Genomic DNA, 18,661 nt, shown 5'->3' with positions numbered 1-18,661 from the left:
GCCGTTGTATCACGCGAGCGCGAGACTGATGTGTGATGCGCGTCACAAATAATGTTTGTATTTTCTCTCAATTAGAAATTCTTCGGAAATTCTTGAAATAAGTTTTTTTTTCCTCGAAAAACCGTTAAGAAATTGACGATAAATCATTAGAAATTGACGTTTATTGTTTTTTTCCTCGAACTCGTCAAAAAATGTAAAGTTTCCGAGAACTCTCGCGAAACCCAAAATTTTTCCTCTCTCGAGATTAAGAGATTAAGATCCTATCAAAGCAGCGATTATTCCGTGAAGAGCATTGCGAAGGTCATCGAAACAGATCGATGATGTTAATGACCCGTAGTTCGCTGTGTCAGAGTTGACAAATGACCACGCATTAAAAGTGGGAGAGAGGAGTTTACTTAAGTAATTAAACATGTAATCGCGCTCGCGCGGTCGTACTGATATCTCTTTTTTTATTAAGACTGACTGGATAATGTTATCTAGACACGCAACTCTTTGAAATTTCTCGCAGTGTTAAAAGAATTTTAAACTGAGTTCAGAAATAAGATGTACGTACGAATGGAAAATATTATTTTTAACGTGTGAATTAATACACGGAAAAAATCATGTTGCATCATCAGTTTAATCAAAACATATCCTGTTGACGCAACATTGATATCATCGAACTACACGCAGCAGACAAATTGCTTTATCAAATCTGAATATTAAATTAATCGCAATCGAATAAATGAACTATTTTTGTGGCTGCCCGTGACATTGACTTTGATTAAAGCAATTTCATTTTTTTTTTCGTGCAAAAAATTCGAATCGCATAATTCTTCAAAATTCAAGACGCTACTTTGCATCGCACGTGTTATGAATTATTTTCATTTAGCTTTTTAATGAAAAAAAAATTTAAATTTAATTTGTCGCGCATTTTCTTCGATCTGTCTTTTACGTTACGAGCGCGCACGGCCCATTTGTTGTTCCGTTCGTAGAAAGTGACACGTGATCTTTGAAACCCGATGCAAATCAGATCACACGTCAACGCGCGACCGTTTATCTTTCGGGGTTGTATTACGAGAGCCCGGAGCGATCGCGGCGATCGCTTCGAAACGGAGCGTCGGAAACAAAACGACGTTGTGAGTAATTCACGTTACAACGTCGTCATCGTCGTCGTCATTGTCGCGTCGCCTCGACTGAGTAATCGCGCGAGATACGCGGAATTTACGGCCTCGTTTCTCCGGCCGCGAGAGAGATTGCTGTGCCGCTCGGTTTTTTACGATTCGTCTACTAGAATCTTTAATTCTCGCGGACAGCGATGTTGTTGCGATTCCTGGCGCCCCGGAAGGAACACACCGCGTCAAGACGCGCTTTGCTAACTCCTCTTAAAAAGTTCGTTTTTAGTTTCGTTACTTCTCTTAACTTTCGCATTGAATGAATTCGCGTAATTGTTTCTCTCCGCGAAACGTCGCGCGGAAAAGTGCTCGCTTGACCGCTTTTGTGTCGCGACGAAGTTTTGAAGCGCGACAATTACATAACTCGAACTGCGTGCTCGAGAGTCTTTAGGAAATTAAAACAAGAAAATGCTCTTGATAAGATCTCTCCGGAAAATAAAATTCCTAAAGACAGCTCCGTCCGTAACTCCGAGTATACTTTTATCGAACGGTGCTTGTTTCGTTGAATCAAAAAAACCGCGGTTTCTTAATTTAATTAATTCAATTGACAAATACAAATTTAATTTACATTTTTTTGTGTGTTCATTTGCAGACACAAATTGTGACAGAGAAAATAATTGAATATCTCGGGAAATTTACGTTTGACATTGTTTGTAAATCGATAATCACGAGAGGGGTCGGGATGTTTAAGCGCGGTGTAGGTTTTCTTTCGTAGGAAGTCCTTATCCGGGTATTGTTTTACTCACACACAGAAGTGCGAGCGGCACGGAATGCGCTGGTGCGCCTTTTAGTTGACGCGCAATACACACACACACACACAAACACATATATGTATATATTTGCGCACTCAGAAACGCGGCTCGGGTACCGAGAAAGCGATCTTCGTCCTTCCCTTTGCCGTCTCGGTGATAGTCGATTTCCGGTGGCAGGCAAACCGCGAAAGCGATCCCAGCTGCCAAGTGCGTCAGGGATTGATTGTCGTGAATCGAGACGACTCGAGCTTACACATTCCAGACGGATTATCATCACGACGCCTCGCTCAAACGCGCAATGCGTAAGCAGTTTTGCATACCGGCGACAGGCCAGTCTGATAAATATTGATACCCTCGTCCTTGGATTCAAGCGACAGGTGCCCTCCCCCCGACAAATCGTACAGATGTTCTAGCGATGATTTTTCTCCTCGCGTGTGTGTTTACACACGGCGCGATTCTCAATCAGCCGAAGGATATTTTCTCTCAAGCGCTTGGATTTTTTTTTTTTTTTTTTTTTTTTTTTTTTTTTTTNTTTTTTTTTTTTTTTTTTTTTTTTTTTTTTTAACAATTTTACAACGTTCGTCAAGTTTGTTACAATTATTTCGGGGGACGCGTTGTTTTTAATTATCCCGCTTTTGAATTCGTGCCAACGTACAATGTAATCTGCACAGTTTCGCTTTGCAAACGGCAAATCACGAGGGAATCGAACTTGTTTGCCAACAGATAATTGCATTTAATTAGTAAGCCGTCGTGCGGCGAGTGCGCGAATCAGAAATTATCTTCTCTTCGTCTAATTGTTTAGACAAGAAAGAGAGAGAGAGAGAAGAGAAGAGAGAGAGAGAGAGAACTGTTGCCGCGTAGGGTTCTGATTAGCATAGTCGGCCATTAGCGCGCGAGATCGTGACAGATCGGACAAGGGATTTGTAGCGAAAGGTTTGCATATCGCGATGAGCCGCGTGGGGTTCTTCAAATGCCGCGTCTGTGAAACAAATGAGATCGGAGATCGGCGAAACATCGCGCGTCTCTCTCTCTCTCTCTCTCTCTCTCTCTCTCTCTCTCTTTCTCTCTCGACTTACCTCGTCGCGCGAACTCAGAACGCGAAGTTTTTCGCGGTTTCTGCGTTACAAGTGCTACGTGCCGCGCACGTATCTCGCTCTTTCGCGGCTGGAGCCGAAACGATCGTTCATGGGCGTGGCAGCGAGAAGCAGCAGCAGCAGCAGCAGCAGCAGCAGCAGCTTGCATCGAAATACGGCGGCGCGCGCGGAGAGATAGAGAAGGAGATAATATAATTCCCGGGAATATATTAATTCGGTCGCGTAAAAATTAATTAGTAACGAGCCGAACGAGCTCCCCGTTCACCCTAGACGTTTCCCCCCGCGTCTCGATCTCTCTCGGGGCTGATAAAAAAGAAGTGTCGAACATAAATTCCGAAAGAGAAGATAAAAAGCCAGGCGGTTATTATCTGTTGCTTCGGAGCTTTTTCACACTTTCCGTCTTACGTAATAATTTTTTATATACGAAAATCCGCTTTTATCTTTCTTCATCACGGGTGAGGGATAGATAGAGCAGGTTGTTTTTTTTTTTTTTCTTTCTTCAAACGCGACTTTGAAGCTCGGAAGTAATTCCTCTTTCTTTGTTCCCTCTTTCCCCTCTCGCACCGTTCTGGCGAAAGCTTCCTCTTCTCGCGCGAGACGATCGAGTCGCGAAATTCCGCTCGCGCCGACGTATTATCTAACAGAGTCCGGAGTCCGCTCGTATACACAATATAGGACGCGCGCGTCCCTACTCGCCGCCTTTCGCGTTACTCATACCGGCCACCAAAAGCGAAAGGCGATTCGCCGAGAGCACACTCAGGCAGGTATATAATGCGTGTTTTGTTTCGCTCGAGCGAGCGCCGTAGTTGCCCAAACGATCGCCGATTTCCAGGTAGCGCACCGTGCAATCGGCAGAGATTACGCGAGCGATCGGCGATAATCGTTGTTCTAATCGTCTTCAATGGGAGGACTCTCGGTGAAATCTATATATCCGAGAGGAATAGGACGCTCGTTGTTTATTATTTCAGCGAATCACGATCGAGCAATCGATTATGTCTGGGTTTTTTTTTTCTTTTTTTTCTTTAATTGGACAGGTCGCGCGCGTTGCGCAAAGAATTGTGACTTCGAATTTATCGGCTCGTCTCGACAGAGAATTGTGTACAATAATAAATAATTTAATACGTTGAATGATAATAAATTAAATTAAATCTTGAATATTTTGAATCGAACGATTAAACTGTAAATATCTCGTCAAATTGAAGACAAATGTAACGTGACGATGAAATTCAATCATTCATTCGAACTCTGTTCTCGGGAAGACGCGTGTTCGAGGCCCGCGCGTGAGAATTTTATCTTATTTCACAAAACGAGAAAGAATTTTCCACGAAAATTTTCGCGATTGTTGCGCAGAACGCTATTCCGCAGAAACGATTATGAAAGTTACGCTGAGAAACGTTGAAAAAAAAAAAGTCAGACACGGGCTATTTGCGTCGTTATGGGAAGGAGGATGGGAATATAACGTGAGCTTAAGGGGATTGTTATTATCCGTGGGTCTTTAACTAAAATTTAGCCCGGGTTTGAGAGAGACAGCGGGAAACCAGTTTTCGGAGTCAAACAATCCGAAAGAAGGAGGAAACTTAGTCGATTTGCAGGAATGCGCGGACTTAATCCCTCTTCGGTCTCTCGTAAGACGTCGTAAAAACGTCTCATCAAAGGATTTTATTCTCCGAGACTGGATGTTCTCCCCGGGAATTAGATCGGTATACAGACGAGTATATCGTCGAAGCGCATTTATATGTGTTTCATTAATGAGTCGCCCGAGTCGACTTATTAACTACGCACGCGCTTTTTTATATTCCATCAGGTCTCGTGGCGTTTCGTGGATTTTTCTTCGCGCCGAGACACGCGGTTCTCAGTCACTATGCGAGATGACAGCAACTTCTTCCGCTTAATTGTTATCTCTGACACGCGAGAATCTTTCCGAAGATTTCCTCGCTACAAAGTCTGCAAATTTGACGTGACAAATCGCAGACTCGTTTGCCGGAAAACCGCGATCTTAAAAATTGCCGCCTCGGCCGGAGAATCGTGCGCGCGTATGTGTGCGCGTCTCTGAATAAATAACCCTCCCGTATAATACAGGGCCCCGCCCTACGTCGGCTCCGCCGCTTTGTACCCCGCTCCTCTTCTCGTTTTCCCTGGTTAGAGAAAGAGAGAGAGAGAGAGAGAGAGAACCGGAGAAGAGAGAGTCAGGGCTGCCACCATGTTGCGTGCGAACGGGAGATCCCGGGGCTCCGAGCACGCCCGTTTACAGCCCTGCCGTGTTCCTCTCTCGCGGTGCTCATTCTTTCTCTGACGGTCGTGCGGTGCGGATCGGTAACACGCCAGGATCGCGCGACAGGATAAAAGACGATCCTCTCGCGAGCGTGTCCCTCCTCGGCGACACGAGGAGCGTCGCTCGTTTTTTCGACTCCGAGAGCGAGATTTCGAATCGCGCTCCGGCCGCGTTCGCGTTACGGCGAACAAAAGACAGACGCGGGCATCGCCGAAACGCACGATCGGAACAAAGGAGCGTTTCTCTCACAGTACAGCAGAGCCGATATCTCTCCCGTTGCGCGCTACTATCGAGAGAGAAAGAGAGAGAGAGAGAAGAGCCCGATCGATCATTAACCCGTAGAGAGAGAGACTCAGCAGCCGCGAGTCGTGATTCGTCCCGGGTAACAACATCGTCGTCGGGTGTCGCGTATACACATCCTTCGCCGAGGACAGTCTCCGAGAGACAGAGAGAAAGACAGACACTGCCGCCCTTCCAGGATTCTCGATTGGGGCATCGACGTGTACCTGCGATTTACGAGGCGTAGCGCGCGCAGAACAGAGAGGAGAAGAAGAAGCGCTCGAGAAGAGAGAAAGAGAGTGGAGGAGAGCGACGCACGACGGTGTGCGTGACGAGAGAGCGCGAGAAAGGAGAAAGACTTGAAGCTACCGAAGGTGGGAGTGAGAAGGAGAAAGAAACTGCGAGAGAGAACAAGGGACGGAGAAACGAAACGGTAGAAAAGGAAAGAGAGGGAGAGAGGTAGGGCAACTCGAAAGAGCGAGACGGAAGAAGTGAGAGAAAGAGAGAGAGAGAGAGAGGCAGAAGGATCCCGAGAGGAGGGAGAGGAAGTGAGATAGCCGCGGCGAGGGAGAGAGAATCGGCGTTGGTGCGAGCGAGCAACGCGCGCCGGTGACAGAAAGACAGACAGACGGACCGACCGACAGACGGACGCCGCTTCCCCTCCGCTCGCGCGCTCGCGCCAGTCGGTCGCGCGTTACCGAGCTAAGTGGATGGGTTCGCGAACGCGCTCCCGCTAAAAACGTTTCTCCCTCATCTGCCTGCCTGGATCCGAGCGCACTTCCACTCCCTACGCAACGTCAGACAGTGTGTTTCGTCGTGATAAACACATACGCGCCGCCGTTCGCGACTCGTTTTTATTATTCTGTTGCGCGCGACCCGTGAGAGACGCCGTCCGCGCGCAGTGCCGGACGAGCCGAGCCGACGGGATTTTTTCGAAGCAGGAGGGATTTTTACAAAGGTGCAAATCTCCGGAAAGTGCGCGTTCAAAGTCGACGTTTCGTACATCTATCTCTCCGTTGCTGCAAGGGAGATTTTTCGTTCTCGCTCGCGGCGAGAATTCGAGAGGTGAGTATCGCAAAGTGGTGACGACCAAGTGTGTCCGCGATTCGCTCTCTCTTTCTCTCTCTCTTTCTCTCTCCGTGTGTCGCATCGATCGTCAACCGCGAGCGATCTTTTCTCGACGTACTCTGTTTTCTTTGGGTTTTTTTTCTTTTAAGTAAAAGAAAGAAAAAACAGATGATTTTTCTTTGTGACGAGACCCCCTCGAATATCTGTTGCGCGTCCACCGGAGTTTTTCGCGCGCGCGTGCGTGTCGCGTATCGAAAATTGACTCGACGATTTTTCTCTCATCGAGATACAATAATCGCCGATTGTTGTTTGCGAGCGCCGATCGGGAAATGTCGACGAGGAGGCGTCACCCGGCGGGATGCGCGGCCGGTGTTTCGGAGGGCATTCGGATTTTCGACCGTGTATCCCCCGCGCCATTTTGAAAATGGGCAGCCGGAGCGGCAATCGATATAGCGGAGGACGGCGCCAGAGCCGCGTCTCGCGAGGGGGATCTCTCTTCGAGGACGTCGGCGTCCTCGAGAGAGGCGCGTCCTTTCCGACGCCTCCGCCGTCGACACCTCGTCGCGGTCAAACCGACGAGAAAATTCCGGAATTCGCGCAAATCGCCGCGAATAAAAGACGGACGCGAGCGTGACCGAACGAACGAACGAACGATCCTTGAGGAACGACCGACCGGTCGTTACGCCATCTTGATTCCGTGTGCCCCACCATCTGCCTATGGTGGCCGCACACTTAACCCCCGAACGATCGAACCGTGTACACACGGTACGTGCGCCGATACATACGCACGATTTCCAAGCCGACCTTTTCCGCGCTCGATCCGCGCGCACGAAATCGCGCAATACCGCTCTCGGGGGGGTGGGGGGTAGGGGGGTTTATATTCATTATTTTGTTGCGACATTTCGAGTTAGAGCGAGCAATTTTCTGTGCTCGTAAAAAAAAACAATTCTGGAATACGAGAAACAACTGTGATTTGTTAATTGCTGATAATTAATTTCGAATTACCGATCATTCAATTCGTCGATTTAATCGCGACGAGCAGTCCAGTTTTCGATAAAAAAACAAGTTGTTCGGAAAATTGACGACAAAATAATTACTCTCTCGCAACAAATTTGAATGTTAATGGAGTTTTTTATAATGTAAAACGGTAATAATACCTGTGACAAACTCGAGATAAAGAAGAGAGAAAGAGAGAGAGTCGGTTTTAGAGATCTGGTCTTTGTAATCGATAGAATAGACAGTAGGGGGACAAAAGAGACCAACTCAAGACGACAAGGATGTCGCTCGGCTAATCCGCGGTGTGTCTTCCACGGCGATATATACTCTCTCTCTCTTCTTCTCTTCTCTCCTCTCTTTTCTTTCTTTCTTTCTTTCGGCCATTGTGCCGATTTTGCATAGCAGGCCTCTACCTGCCGCGCATTTAAAATGCAGTCAAGGCTTCTTCCACCGAAACGATTGTTGTCGCTCGAAAGAGAAGGGGCGGACCCTGACGAGAGAAAGGGGCCCCCAAGAAGAAGAAGAAAACGCGTTGGATCCTTGTATTAAATCTCCCGTGTGTTGTTGGCCACACGATGTTTTCTCGTGTTTTTCCGAGACGCGACGTTTTAAATTCCTTCGTCTTCTCGTCTTTCGAGAGATCCGACACATTTCTTTTTACGGACCACCCGTTAGTTAAAATTGCGACGAAATAAGACTCGACATTCGATCGGTTCGATCGCGTTAATTCGTCGCCATTTACGTCTCGTTAATTAACTCCGTTGCATTGTGTGCAAATGTCGACTTGACTGTCGCTTTTCCTCGAAAACTCGCGGCTGCATTTGCGCACGCGGATGCACCTGCGCGTCCGCGGCGTCGCACACGTTTTTTCGACCGGTTCTCCGTGTGCGTCGCCTCTCGCGCGATGCCTCTCGTCTTTTGCATCTCCCGGAATCTCTTCGCGCGATGCTCGACGATGACCTGCCCTCCGGTCCTGCGCGCCCCGCTTCCTGCGATCGGCGGCGACAACCAGTTTCAGCAACGACAACGGCCACTCCGCGATAACGGGTCGTTAACTTGCCTACATCTGCCTTTCTCTCGTTCGCGTTACAGACTCCGAGTAAAGAGAGAGACGGCGCTTCGTTCTCCGCGGCGCGCGTTTAATTTTCTCTCGTTGCGATTTTCTCGGAGGAGATCGAAGACGATCTCTCTTCGAGTTAGCAGAGACACACGCGAGAGAGACGCGGATTTAATTTCAGTGTTGTTGAGTCGTAATTAAACTGTTCGTTATTGTGTGTTATTATCGCGCAAAGAGATTAAAACGCGAGGAGAGAAAATTGCTGTTTTGTCGATTCGCACTTTTATCTTCGAAATACCACCGTTTTTTTTTTTTTTTTTTTTTACTTGTAAATGCAACCTCTCTTTATTTCTGTAACCTTATGAGATTTTCACGCCGATATAAATGTTTGTTACCTTGTCGTTTAAATTATTAACCGCTATTACGATTATCTGCCATTTTCTCTGTCTCTCTCTCTCTCTTTCTCTCTTTCTCTTTTACATGGCGTGCACATTTTCGTCCTCACGAGAGCAAATCTGTTTCTCTTTTGTTCGGCTCGCTAGTTTACGAGCGCATTTTAGAATCCCGGGACTTTCATCCCCGTCGTTTCTGGTCGCGTGTTTACACGGGTCGGAGGGTGCTGCACGCGCCGTAACCGGGCCAAAAATAGACCCACACAGAGAGAGAGAGAGTGAGTGCCGCGGCGGCTCTCCGTACGCGCGCGCACTCGCCTCACGTACAGAGTACATTTTTCGAGCCCCGCTAACTTTCTCGTTTGCCCTTATGACGGACCGCCGACTTTTCAGTAGCGCAGCGCGCGAGCACGTGCGCACGAGGCGCGCGTATCTGCATGCGGGACACGCGTTCATTCGCCATACGGGTCCGACACCTAGTTTTTTTTTTCTCTCTCGTCCGCGCTTTACCTTATTTTCAAATTTGACAGCGGCTGCGCGCGCGCCTGAGAAGCAGATGTCTTTTTTTTTCTTTCTCGAGAACGAAATAGGGATCGATACAAAGAGAACGAAGAATGAAACGAGGAACAAAAGAGGAAGAGCGCGACCCGCGGTGTGCGCGCGCGCGTCCATATTCTTAACTAATCAGCAATGTCAAAGTGTCAGTTCGGTGAAGACGAGGGATATTGTAATCGGTTATTTTGTCCGCATATGTTTCGGCAGCTTCTCTCGCCGTCCGTTTCTTATTGTCTTATTTTTAGCGGCCGTGCTTGGTCTTTGTTGTGTTTGTCTTGTTACGCTATTTCTGTTTGACTTTCATGCGAGAGCCCCTATGTATCGCGGGGGTTGCAACCGCCGCCGCCGCCGCTGCCGTCGCCGCTGAATTGGGCGCGTCAGGCGCGAGGAAATAATGGCTGATTGATTGGCCATACACACACGGGTGCTACACACATTTTCCCGTGCCCGTGGGAATTGGGGGACCGGCGCACTCTCGTGTGCGCGCGCACGCGGTTGTCGAAAGGAATTTTTTGTTTATCGAAGAGACAGAGAAAGAGAGCACGCGCGTACGTGTGTCATTCGAAGCACCGGATGAGTCAGCGGAAGTCGAGTTGACCGAGTGCGTTGAGTCAGGTTGCGGACGATCTCGCATTATTGCTCAGAAAAACACGCAGGATTTTTTATCAAATCTCGTTATCCACGCACAACGCGCGACGATATCGTCGATTTTTCCACGTACGCGTCACCGCGTCCGCTTATTCACTCGAGCTGAAATATAGTCTTTGTGAAAATAACAAAAAAAAAATCGTCGCGCAAATTAACTTGCAGTGTTTGATGGGGAAGAGGAAGGAAGGAGAAAAGGAAGGGCGAGCGCGCGAATTCGCGGAAGCCGAAGAAAGGATCCGATCGGAAACGCCGGCTCGGAACAAAACGCGCGAGTCATCGACGTCCATTTACGCACCTGCGCAACCTTGAAATCCAATTTTCCGCTCGTCGTTTCTCGAGAAAGATCGGTGGTTTCATTATAGTCTCATTCCTTCACGGACAGACATGGGTCACCTAGACTCACTCAATAATTGCGCATCGGCGTTTCTAGTAAAAAATTATTTTTTTAAAAAAAAGCTTATATCTTTGAAACTACCAGAGATTTTTTCAATTTTTGTTCGACGCAGAATCGGTCAAACTTTCGATATAAAAAAAAACAAACAAACAAAAAAACAAAATTTAAAAACTATTGATTTTCCGCGAAGATATTCGATATTTTATATAGTCGCGTGGGTCTCACAGATCCAGTCTGTCTGACTCGCAGGTTAGTTTTGAGGTTGCAACATTCCCGGACGCACGCACGCACGCACAAATTCTTTCGTTGCGTATCGCGCGCGTTATCGTCGCGACGGAATTCTCACACGTCCCGTCTTTATGTCGCCGTTAACGCCTTAATAGGCGCCATCGACCTCTGAATGCGCTTATTAATCAATTGAGCGATATACGAATGAAAGAAATCTCCGGCGCTCATTATTCCGTCCATAAAACGAAACGGATGATATAAGGAAAGGAGTGTCCGAGAAACGTCGCATTTATTCTTTCGCAAGCGTTCCTTCTCGCGAAAGAAGTTGCGCGGTTCTCTCTTTTTGCCTGTCGCGATCTTCGTTCCGAAAAATCGTTAATTTATTTTCCGAGTACCTGTTGTATTCACGGGTGCAGTCGCACCGCAAGTACTATTGCATATTCAACAAACCTTATTGCGTGAGTTTTATCTGCGCGGCTTTAAACAACATCATTTCGCAACCGCACGCGTGACGGGAAACTCTTGACGAGAGGTCGTAAAAACAGAAAAAGAGATTATTGCGCCATCGTGTTTGTCAGATTAATTTAATCTTTATCGAGAGTACTCCTAATATTTTTATTTTTTATAATTGTTGTGGCACCGTGTGACGCGTCGTTAATCTGATTTAACATAAAAAAAGATCGAGAGATTGATTGTAGCTTTATTTATAATGTGCTCCGAAAAAATTCTCCTCAAGCTCAAAAATGACAAAAAAATTACAAAACAAAAAAAACCAATTTATAAATGAGTCTGATGTAATGAAAAGAAAATAATGTAATAAAAGAAAAAAGAAAAAAAAACAATAATTAGATTAGACAATAGAGGTTTAAGAACATAAAAACATAACAAAACCAAAACAAAGAAAAGAAACCAAACAAAAGAAAAAAAAGAAGAGCAGAGAATCACAAGTTATTGTTCGATATAAGTGCTTATACAATCTTCTTTGAAGTACATAAAAAGGCAAGAGACGGAAAAAGAAGTAAAAAACTTCTGGCAACACCGCAACACGCATTATTCTACCAGTGACGGAACTTTCGATCTTATCATTCGTCCTATCGTCGAGTGAGTGAATCAGCCATGTACAGTCACGCTTTGAAAAAAATCAGATGTTGATGCAACTGTTTGGGAATCGCACGACCCAAATTGCAAGTACACAATTTGTAATTTATCGAATACACACACACACACACGAGAGAGAGAGAGAAATGTCGAAACTTGAAAAAATATTTACTTAATTATCATCCTTACGCAAGACACACGTCGCATTATACCAACGTTCTCTCACTCGTCTCGACGATATAAACGGTTGATAATACTCTGCGAGATTGTGTTAAATACGAAAAACAAGACGCACGCGGCAGAGAGAGAGAGAGAGAGAGAGAGAGAGAGAGAGAGAGAGAGAGGGAGGAGGAAAGATAGATTTGAAGAACGAAGAAAAACAAATAGCAACGGAATGTGCGCGAGATGCTCTATTGCAACACATCAACCTCTTCTCTCTCGCGGACGGATCGGCTCGGAACCCCTCCCCCCCGTATCTCTTTCTTCGACCGAGCAATTTCCTTTCTCTATATACGCGCGCGAGACTATTTTTATCGCGCGGGACTTCGAACCGAGAGAGAACTTCAAACGAGAGTGTGTATACTACACATACACGCTCGTCGTTTTTCTTTTAAAGCGGCGCGGCGTTTTTGTTCTTTCGAGAGAAATGCGTGTTCGTTTATCTCGACGATGCAGAACCGAGCGATGTCACCCGCGACTATATACGCGACGCTTCTAAAAATAACAACGTTGATGCGCGATACGCGCGCGATGTGACCTTCCTGCGCGCGCGACCGGAAATATTCGCGATTCCGTTAGAACGGAGAGTCGATAGCGCGAGGAAGAGAAGCGTACATCCTTGTGTGTGAAAAAAAAAAAAAAAAAAATAAGCTAGGGGGATTTCCCCGAGACGAGGTTTTCCACAATTTCCCACGTTTTTTTCTCCCCTTCATAGACCGTCACATGTGCGATCAGCCGCGGCACTTGTCGAGCGGGCCATTTCTCACCGTAACGACGCCGACGCGTCACACGGAACGCGCGAGAGAGAATCTCCACGTGGTGCGCATACACTCGCGCGCGCTTAGAGATATACGATGACAAATATCGTAAATATTTGTCGAACCTCTCTTCTTGCGCCGCTACCTAATAGCGCGAGCGCTAATTATATTTCTCTTCTATTTTCATCGCGACGATGCGTGTACGAAACATTCGGGAAGTGCCTCGCCGCGCAGCTCGACGCGCGCATAATTTTTTTTTTTTTTTTTAAGATTCACAGATCAATTAATTATGCGTTCTCACGACGTGTTTTTCGCGTCGTCGCCTCGCGATTCTCTTCCCGAAGGGAGGACGTTGCCCTTTTGCGCGATGAAGTTGCGAATTAGGTTCCCTTATTTTTCCGCTAATTCGATAATCCGGGCATAAAATCGAAACGAAGCGGAACGAAGCTTCGGGATAACGTCGTCTCTTTTGTGCGGAACTGCATTTGTGTGTCGCACGCGTTTGTTCTGAAAATTTAGTCGCGGGAGACGCGGAAGGGGCACTCGTTAGTCCACAGGGGCGCCATTGTGCCCTCTCTGCCCCTTCCCCTTCTATTATTTCTGGAACCGAGTCGGTGTAATAGCTTCTATTGTACAAGTCTGCCCATCGGCGGAGACAATTTATTTCGAGAGGAGGATTGTTATCTACTTACAGTTCTCTCTCTACGTACGAGAGAATCTCGTACGAGAGCTTGGGTAGAGCAGGGGAAGGAGGGTAAAGAGAAGAGAGACTGGCTTTCCGATGCAGACGATAATCCAACATCTTCCTCGGTCTTTGTATTTTGCTCGAGTTACTTCGTGCGCGTATTGTCGGATCTCGTTATCGGAAAACGCGACCGACTGTGTACAGAAATCACGAGCGAAGCCGCGCGCTCTCGACACACATGGGGGGATGGGGTGGGGGAGGGAGAATTGTGTCGTGTGGATGTGACAACATTGTGTGTCGTCGCGTTTCCGAGCGTGATACGCGCACGCGGCCGAGTCGCGAGCGAGCCGCGCGAGCGGTGTACGCGAGCAGCGGCACGCAAAGTGCAATGCACCGTGAATAGGCCTGTCTAGAAAACAAAATGCCATTATGCGGTGACAGTGTGATACATACAGTGTGTGCGCGCATAGTCCGCCGCGGTTCCGACTTGGCGCGCATTCACGCGCGGCGCGGCGCGGCGGTTTTGTTTTCGCGAAAACGACACTACACCAAAGAGTGTCAACTTACGTTCCGTGTTCGCGCGCTCAATTAAACGTTGAACGTAATAGTCGTTCGCTCGCCGACGACTTTCATTCGTCTGGCGTAACTCGATTCTTTCCTCCTCTCCTCCCACAGCTCGATAATACGATCGCAACGTGCAGAAAAAACGCGCGCGTTCATTCGGGAAAACGAACCGCTTCTAGAAAGCAGAAAACTAATTCCGCTTGCGCGATACGAGATCGCTTTATTAAATGGGAGTTGTTTTTTTTTTTTTTTTTTTTTTTTTTTCAATGAAAATTCGCGGAATGCGCGCGAAGATACGCGCTGAGATTATCGGTATACTGGCATTCTCTCTTTCTCCCCGTCCGCGTGTTTCCGCGTCGGATCGAAGTGGGTTAACAAACGGGTATTTATGAATAAAACGCGAGCACAGAGATAAATATAACGCGAGTATAAAAGCGAAATGTCACGAACAAAATAAAACGCCGTCGTCATGTCGCAAGAGTCGCTTATGTCCGATGCTGATAAGAGAGTTACTCTCCGACTTATACGGAGAGGTTATCGATTTCATCTTTAAACATTAACGAAGAGTGGAGAATCGCTCTGATCATTAGATACATACGGGTTATGAGCTGGTTTATACACGTATTTATTACAGGCGCGCAACGTGAGCGTTTTTAACATTTTTAACTGATGAGGAAAACGAAACCAGAAACGAGATGTTTTATCTGTTTAACTTACATAGATAGAACGTGTTCGTGTATGTTTACTTTCTTATCTCTGCCATAGTGTTATGTACAGCGAATTGATATTATTCCGTGAGGTGCAAATAGCTTTATACATATATACGCGTCATTATCGCGATCATATCATACAAATCTGTAAATACATAGTCGAACAAAAATTTGTCGAGAAAAAGTAGACGCGAGCGATAACGCGGTGATCTTTTCTAGATAATATTTTCTTTAAAAAGAGAAACAATTGGAATTGATTCAAGAATTTTTCTAAATTGTAAAAATTTATATATATTCTTATTTTTCTCCGCGAGTTTTGAATAGACGAAATAATTTAAAAAAATAGATTCAAGCGATAATGCGTCTTTTCTAGAATATATTTTCTTTGAAAAGATTAATTGTACAATTGAAGTTTCCTGAATTGAGAAAACTTATGATATTTCAAGAATACATTTGTGTTACATAAGAATTTTCCTGAATTGAGAGAGAATTTATATAATATACTTATTTTTACTTATAATATACTTATTTTTCCAACCGAGGTTTGTGAATAGGCGAAATAACAGAGACTCAAAATTATATCCATTAAAATAATATCATAACGATCTGTTCCAAGCTCTAAAATAGCTTTTCAAGAGACGGATGAGAAGTTTGTAGCACGTGTGTGTGTAAGTTTATTCGTCTTTGGGATTTTATTCGCGGAAGAATCTCGGCAACTCTCTCGTTTTCTCTTCCTCGATTTTTCTCCTCAAAACCGGAGCGCACAAAGGACGACCTCGTCTAGTCTGCACTTCGCGGAGTACAGACGCGTCGTTACGCATCGCGGCCGTCAGCTGCTCACGCACGCACGCATGCACGCCGCGGTCGCTACTGTTCGCGTGCGTGCGAGCCACGTGGTTCGTTTAAATGCGCGTTAACGCGCGCTCAACAAACGAGCAGTTTCTAAGCTTTTAGTGCGCCTCGCCACGCCGTGCCAGTTTTTCGCTGCCGTTCTCCCGCGCGTTTCCGCTTTCGTTACCAGCGCAACGCGCCGCGTCGTACCTACTCGTACCGTTACCCACCTCGTTCGCTCCGAGAACCGACTAGCTTCTAACTCCGCCGGTTTGTTTTTTTTTTTTTTTTTTTCCGAGAACAATTAGAGAGCCGCCGCGACGACGTGCGCGTTTGTTCTCTCGTCGGGAGCGTTTTTTTAAAACGAAGCGCGCGACAATCGGCGAAGGACCGTCTCTGTTTTTTTTTTTTTGGTCGATTGACAATCTCCGTGTTTAAAAGAACGATGTTCTCGTGAGATAATAAGTTCGAAAAGTATCAAGTCGAGTGTTCGCTCTCGAGTGACAACAGCGCGTTTGATATATTTGTGCGAAACAACAAAACAGCACGCGACACGTGCGGCTTGTATGACAAAACAAAACAAAAAGTAATAACTTCGATTTTGTCGACAGAAGAAGTGCTCTCTTCACGCGGCGGTTTACCGCGGATTTTCCGCGCTGTGTTTTTCATCTAAACACACACACACACGCGTACGCATACTAGAAATGAATACAAGTGAAACCTTGAACAGAGGACAATGCCTACTTGTTTCCCCCCGATGAAAGAACGTTCCTCGTTCTGCTGTTGTTCTTTGTTTTCGCGAACTGTGTCTTTCGGTGCGGTTCATTATCGCTCATTTCGCTGCCGCGTATACGAGAAGTCGCGGAGAAAGAGAGACAGTGGTTTTTTTTTTTTTTTTTTTTTTTTTTTTTTTTTTTTTTTTTTTTCTAATTTTTTTTTTCTGGGCGAGAGCGAAATTATCGACACGCGCGCGACATTCCTTCGTTCGCACCTGCGTGTTGATTCGCGCGAAAGCGCTATCGAGGGGCGCGGCCGCGTGTCGATAAGCGCATAAATCTCTCGGCTTTTATCGGATTAATCCAGAGAGCAGGTGACCGTCGCGCGATTTTCGTTTCGATTTATCGACAACGAGGTTTTCGATTCTCGCTTTGTCCTTGTGTTATACGACGCGGATTCCCGCACGTCGGATCGACGAGTTCGGAGCCGCGGGGAGGAGAGGAGAGTGTTCTCTCGCGGATCTCTGACATATCTCGCGTTACGGTGAAAGTCGTGCCTTTCCGCGCCTTATTACTGCAACGTCGTGAGTTGCAGTAATTCACCCGCGCGTCGCGAACAAACCGATGCTATCCGGCATCGCGAAACCGCCGACGAGAATCGACACGTGTATGTGTGTGTGTGTGTAACTGCATAAAATTCCATCTCTCGTACGAAATGAGATTTGCTCTCACTTCCCTCGCTCGCTTTCGCTCTTTATTCGATCCCGAATTAGGTAGCGCGCGGGTTTTCAGATCGCGTGTGTTGATTTCATTCGACGGATATGTTTAAAATATGCGCTTCTGATTGCAGGACACCAGTTTTAGCTTGGACACCACCTGGTACCCCAGACGCGACACGTGAGATAAAGACAGGTGGCACGAGAGACAGATAAGAAGCAATCATGGGAGCGAGACAGAGTAAAAGGTCCGTGGACATAACGACGACGCCGAAGAAGGAGGGAGTACCTGCCGAAGGTGGCGTCGGCGACGCGGCCGCACCTGGCGATGGCAAACTCGAGAGGATCGAGGAGGCCGACACGAAACCCACCACCAACGGCATAGCACCGCACACAGAAACTGCCGAGGACAAAGAAAAAGATAAGGATGAAGCCACCGAGAAGGATAAGGAACTGGTGAGTCTGTGGTGATTAATTTTTCTGCGAATTTTGTTTATTTTCGCACATCAAAATTATTTTTGTTTTCGAATCTGACGGCAATTTAAGTTTCAATCGCGCGGTGTACGTTTTAATTTTATTTCGTTTTTTTTTTTTTTTAATGTAAATTTTAACTAATCTTGCACGCTGACGTTTGTGTCCGATTTTGCGATTTTTCATTAGTTGAAAACGTTGCAAGAAATCTGTAAAAGTTCACTTTATTCAACATTAAGGAAACAACAAGTTTTGACATTTTGTTTTTTTTATTTTTTCCGTCCTTTAAAAAATATACCGAGAAACATCTCATTTTCAAAAAATCGCTCGGACAACAACTTCGGGGATTTACGGAATTAAAATTTATAACTATGCGAGGAAAACAAAGTTTTGTTGTTATATAACCGGCAAATAAAATGGTTATTTACTGAGTGTTTGTTTGGCGAAACAAAAATTAACTCAACAGGCTTGAGCAAAGTTTTCCTGCTGGTTATGTAACTAAGTTCTTGCCGTTCTAGCAAGAAATTAGTTTTAGCAGATCTTTTTTTTTTTTCTTCCGTGTACAAACTGTGCGTTTATTTAACATTATCAATTGCTTAATATATTTTTGTTTTTCAAACGGTCTGACAATTGTACATAAAAATTACGTGTTTTCAAAACACTCGGAGGTTTGGTTTACACGTTTGATATTGATGACCAAAGTAAATAAAGTTCACGTTTTGCTTGTGTAATGTCATCAGAGTTTGCGCAAGCAATCACCTCGATTTTATTCCCGGACGAAATACAATCGCGCTTACATACGTGATGTTTTGATTGTTTTTCACAACGAAACGTAAATCAACGTCGGTCAGTGTTTTTGAGAATTAACGAGCGAGAATCTTTCGGTCGAGAAGATGCCGTCGCGCACTGTTGACACGAAGTTCCGGCTTCGATGATTACTTTTATCAGCGAGCGAGCTGCGAGATACGCGTGTTTCTCGATTACTCTGCTATCTCGATCGTTAC

At 46.0% G+C, this 18,661-nt stretch overlaps 1 protein-coding gene across 5 annotated transcripts in view; it reads left to right on the top strand.

The window, feature by feature from the left end:
- The window catches only part of LOC109853623 (myristoylated alanine-rich C-kinase substrate-like), a 102,630-nt gene that overhangs the window by 36,282 nt on the left and 47,687 nt on the right, over positions 1-18,661 (top strand). The window contains exons 1-2 of one of the 5 annotated variants that reach the window (XM_020425924.1): positions 6,219-6,616; positions 17,321-17,642. In XM_020425924.1, the coding sequence (XP_020281513.1) occupies positions 17,412-17,642 (231 nt within the window). In that variant the 5' untranslated portion in view covers positions 6,219-6,616; positions 17,321-17,411. The other 4 variants (XM_020425920.1, XM_020425923.1, XM_020425922.1 and 1 more) reach the window with 4 other exon arrangements.

The sequence above is a fragment of the Pseudomyrmex gracilis genome, unplaced genomic scaffold (genome assembly GCF_002006095.1).
Source record: "Pseudomyrmex gracilis isolate BER0280 unplaced genomic scaffold, ASM200609v1 scaffold_51, whole genome shotgun sequence".
Lineage (NCBI taxonomy): Eukaryota > Metazoa > Arthropoda > Insecta > Hymenoptera > Formicidae > Pseudomyrmex > Pseudomyrmex gracilis.
Note: the sequence above shows the minus strand (reverse complement) of the source record. Positions and strands in the feature narration are given on the sequence as shown.